Source organism: Temnothorax curvispinosus, unplaced genomic scaffold, assembly GCF_003070985.1.
Source record: "Temnothorax curvispinosus isolate PA1 unplaced genomic scaffold, ASM307098v1 QBEX01006135.1, whole genome shotgun sequence".
Lineage (NCBI taxonomy): Eukaryota > Metazoa > Arthropoda > Insecta > Hymenoptera > Formicidae > Temnothorax > Temnothorax curvispinosus.
The window spans coordinates 1-2,686 of NW_020215915.1; the positions used below are offsets into that span (position 1 = coordinate 1).

At 36.1% G+C, this 2,686-nt stretch overlaps 1 protein-coding gene across 1 annotated transcript; it reads left to right on the forward strand.

Moving 5' to 3' along the window:
- Positions 1–1,126: 1,126 nt before the first annotated feature.
- LOC112455499 lies at positions 1,127–2,478 on the forward strand. Its single transcript, XM_025017455.1, has 2 exons — positions 1,127–1,615; positions 1,696–2,478. Exons 1-2 carry the CDS (start codon positions 1,127–1,129, stop codon positions 2,476–2,478), a joined length of 1,272 nt encoding a protein of 423 aa, XP_024873223.1.
- Positions 2,479–2,686: the final 208 nt, after the last annotated feature.

Here is a 2,686-nt window from a genome sequence, read left to right on the forward strand (position 1 = left end):
TCTCCCAAAAATTATGACTAGGTCTACCACCGTGACTCATGATGACAAGTTTATCGCTTCTCAAGGTTAATAAATGATCTATAATAATTAAGAAACTGTCACATATGCTACGGGCTACGGGTAGCAGAGGATCGGCTGGACACAGCTCACACAGCCAATAACCGGAATGAAGTTTTAGCAATGGCCTGAAGAGGCGCATACGGCGTTTGACGTATTTTACAGTGCGTAAAAAACTAAGGACGTAAAATACCTAGTATTCTACATGTCTAAAGCTCTGTGTCCACGATACAAGAAATTGGACAAAGAAATTGAACCAAGTTCTTTGCGCAAAAAGCAACGTCTTGTATAGAAACAGATGGCGCTGCGATAGAAAACTGTGATGGAAATAATCGATTCTGGCTGCGGTCCACTTGACGCTACAAATACTTCGGAGCATTCTTCTTCTCCTTCTTTCTTCATTGAAAGCATTTGTAGCGTCAAGTGGACCGCAGCTTCTATTAACCGCCCGGTGCCAGTAACCTCAAAAAAGAAGGAAGGATCAAGATGATGCACGAAACGATGTGTAGGTTACTTTAATTATTTATGCAAAAAAATGTTATTGCAACATTTTTATAATAACGTCATCTGTTATGTATTTTGATCAGATTTCTAACATATCTTTGTATATACATATATAGAAATGTTCTACATGGGACACTTCCTACATCTCCGAGTGAAGAAGGTGATGCTGCACAAGAATCGCGTTCATCATTGCCTGCAAATCGTTACATCTCCGATTAGTGTTCTTATACCACGCAATTTGCATGTTCGATAACGAAACGATTCAACGTCTTCATGAGTTTCGTGGCAATTGGTAACAGGGACTGGTATTTTATGTAGTTCCACGATTGCTAATGCTCCACGCCTGAACAACGTATCAACGCTCGATTCAGATTGTAACCCATCACGTGCTACTTGCCATAGAGCCTGGCGTACACCGTAAGAACATAGCGCAAACGTAAATAACGATACACAGTTATATTAAATACGTGAAACTTGAATACGAACTGGATTGCTTGCTCATACGTTTTATAGTCCTGGAAAATAACGTATATACAGTTTCAGATGCTTGTGACGATTTTGAAGAATGAATAGCTCAACGACAATGAACAAATTAAAAAGGTTGTTAACTCTTGCAACTATTGCTATGGCTGTAGAACATCATGAAAAGCAGCAAAAAGAACGAGAAAAACAAAAGCGACGACGAACACGGAGATGGTGGACAAGAGAATGGATTCTACGAAGACAACGTCAATTAAGAGGATCGCTTCATTTAGCACACAGTGAACTTCTCTATGAAGATGTTGAGTCTTTTCATTCATTTTTCAGGATAGATCCGCGTTTATTTAACATTTTATTGGATAAAGTATCTCCATTTATTCAAAAACAAGACACAATTATGCGACAATGCATTCCGCCGAGTCAAAGACTATTTATAACTCTACGATACTTGGCAACTGGGGAATCATATCGGAGTCTAGAATTCACAACAAGGATACCTACTTGTACCTTATCACGTATCATACCTGAAACGGTCAGAGTAATCTACGAGGTACTAAGAGATGAGTATTTGAAGGTAAATATTTAAACAATAATTTTTATTTTCTAGTACAAAATACATCAAGAATACTTAACGTAAAACACATAATATTATAGATTCCAGATACAGAAGATGAGTGGAATCGTGTTGCTGAAGACTATATGACACAATGGGATGTGCCAAACTGCATTGGTGCATTAGACGGCAAACATATTCAGTTTAAAGTTCCTCTGAGCCAAGGATCGTTGTACCGTAATTATAAAGGAACTGACAGTATAGTTTTTCTGGCACTAGTAGATGCGAATTACCTGTTTCTGTACGTAAATGTCGGAGTAAATGGGCGAGTGAGTGATGGTGGAGTTTTTCGAGACAGTAATTTATCTCGATTACTAGAGAGTCCTGCAAATCCACTGAATATTCCATCAAATAAACCACTCCCTGGGATGACTGAACCAATGCCATATGTTATTCTAGCGGATGTTGCTTTTCCTCTTCGCAACAATATTTTAAAGCCGTATCCATTCCGAAACATGACGCATAGTGAACGCATTTTCAATTATAGACTTTCTATGGGTCGTAGAGTTGTAGAAAATGCTTTTGGAATTTTGGCAAACCGATTTCGTGTACTGCAAACTGTAATTTACTTACCGGTTGAAACAGTACAAAGTGTAACTTTAGCTTGCTGTGCATTGCATAATTTTATAGGTAAAGCAGCATTTAATGGAATAACAAATGTCAAAGACATCAATTTTGACTCATCAATATATAATAATCAGTTACAAAGTCTACATGTAACTAATGTTCGTCCAAATCGAAATTCTCTTCATGTACGTTCAACGTTTAAACAATATTTTAATACAGTCGGTTCGGTTTCTTGGCAAGAAAATATGGTACAATAATATGAGTAATGAGATATAAGTAATCTATATATATAATGAAAAGGCTCCACAAACTTGAAGAAACGCATATACGCCCGCGTATAAATATATAATATATATTTTAGTATAATTATATAAATATATACATATAATAAGTAATATAAGTATATAATAATAATAAGTATATTAAGTATAAAATTAAGTATAACTAGTATATTATATAATAGTA

Excerpts from the sequence above, each read along its gene's own strand:
- LOC112455499 (XM_025017455.1), top strand. The coding sequence starts at position 1,127 with ATGAATAGCTCAACGACAATGAACAAATTAAAAAGGTTGTTAACTCTT. Across the intron at positions 1,616-1,695 it reads TAAGAGATGAGTATTTGAAG|ATTCCAGATACAGAAGATGA; the intron begins GTAAATATTTAA and ends ATAATATTATAG.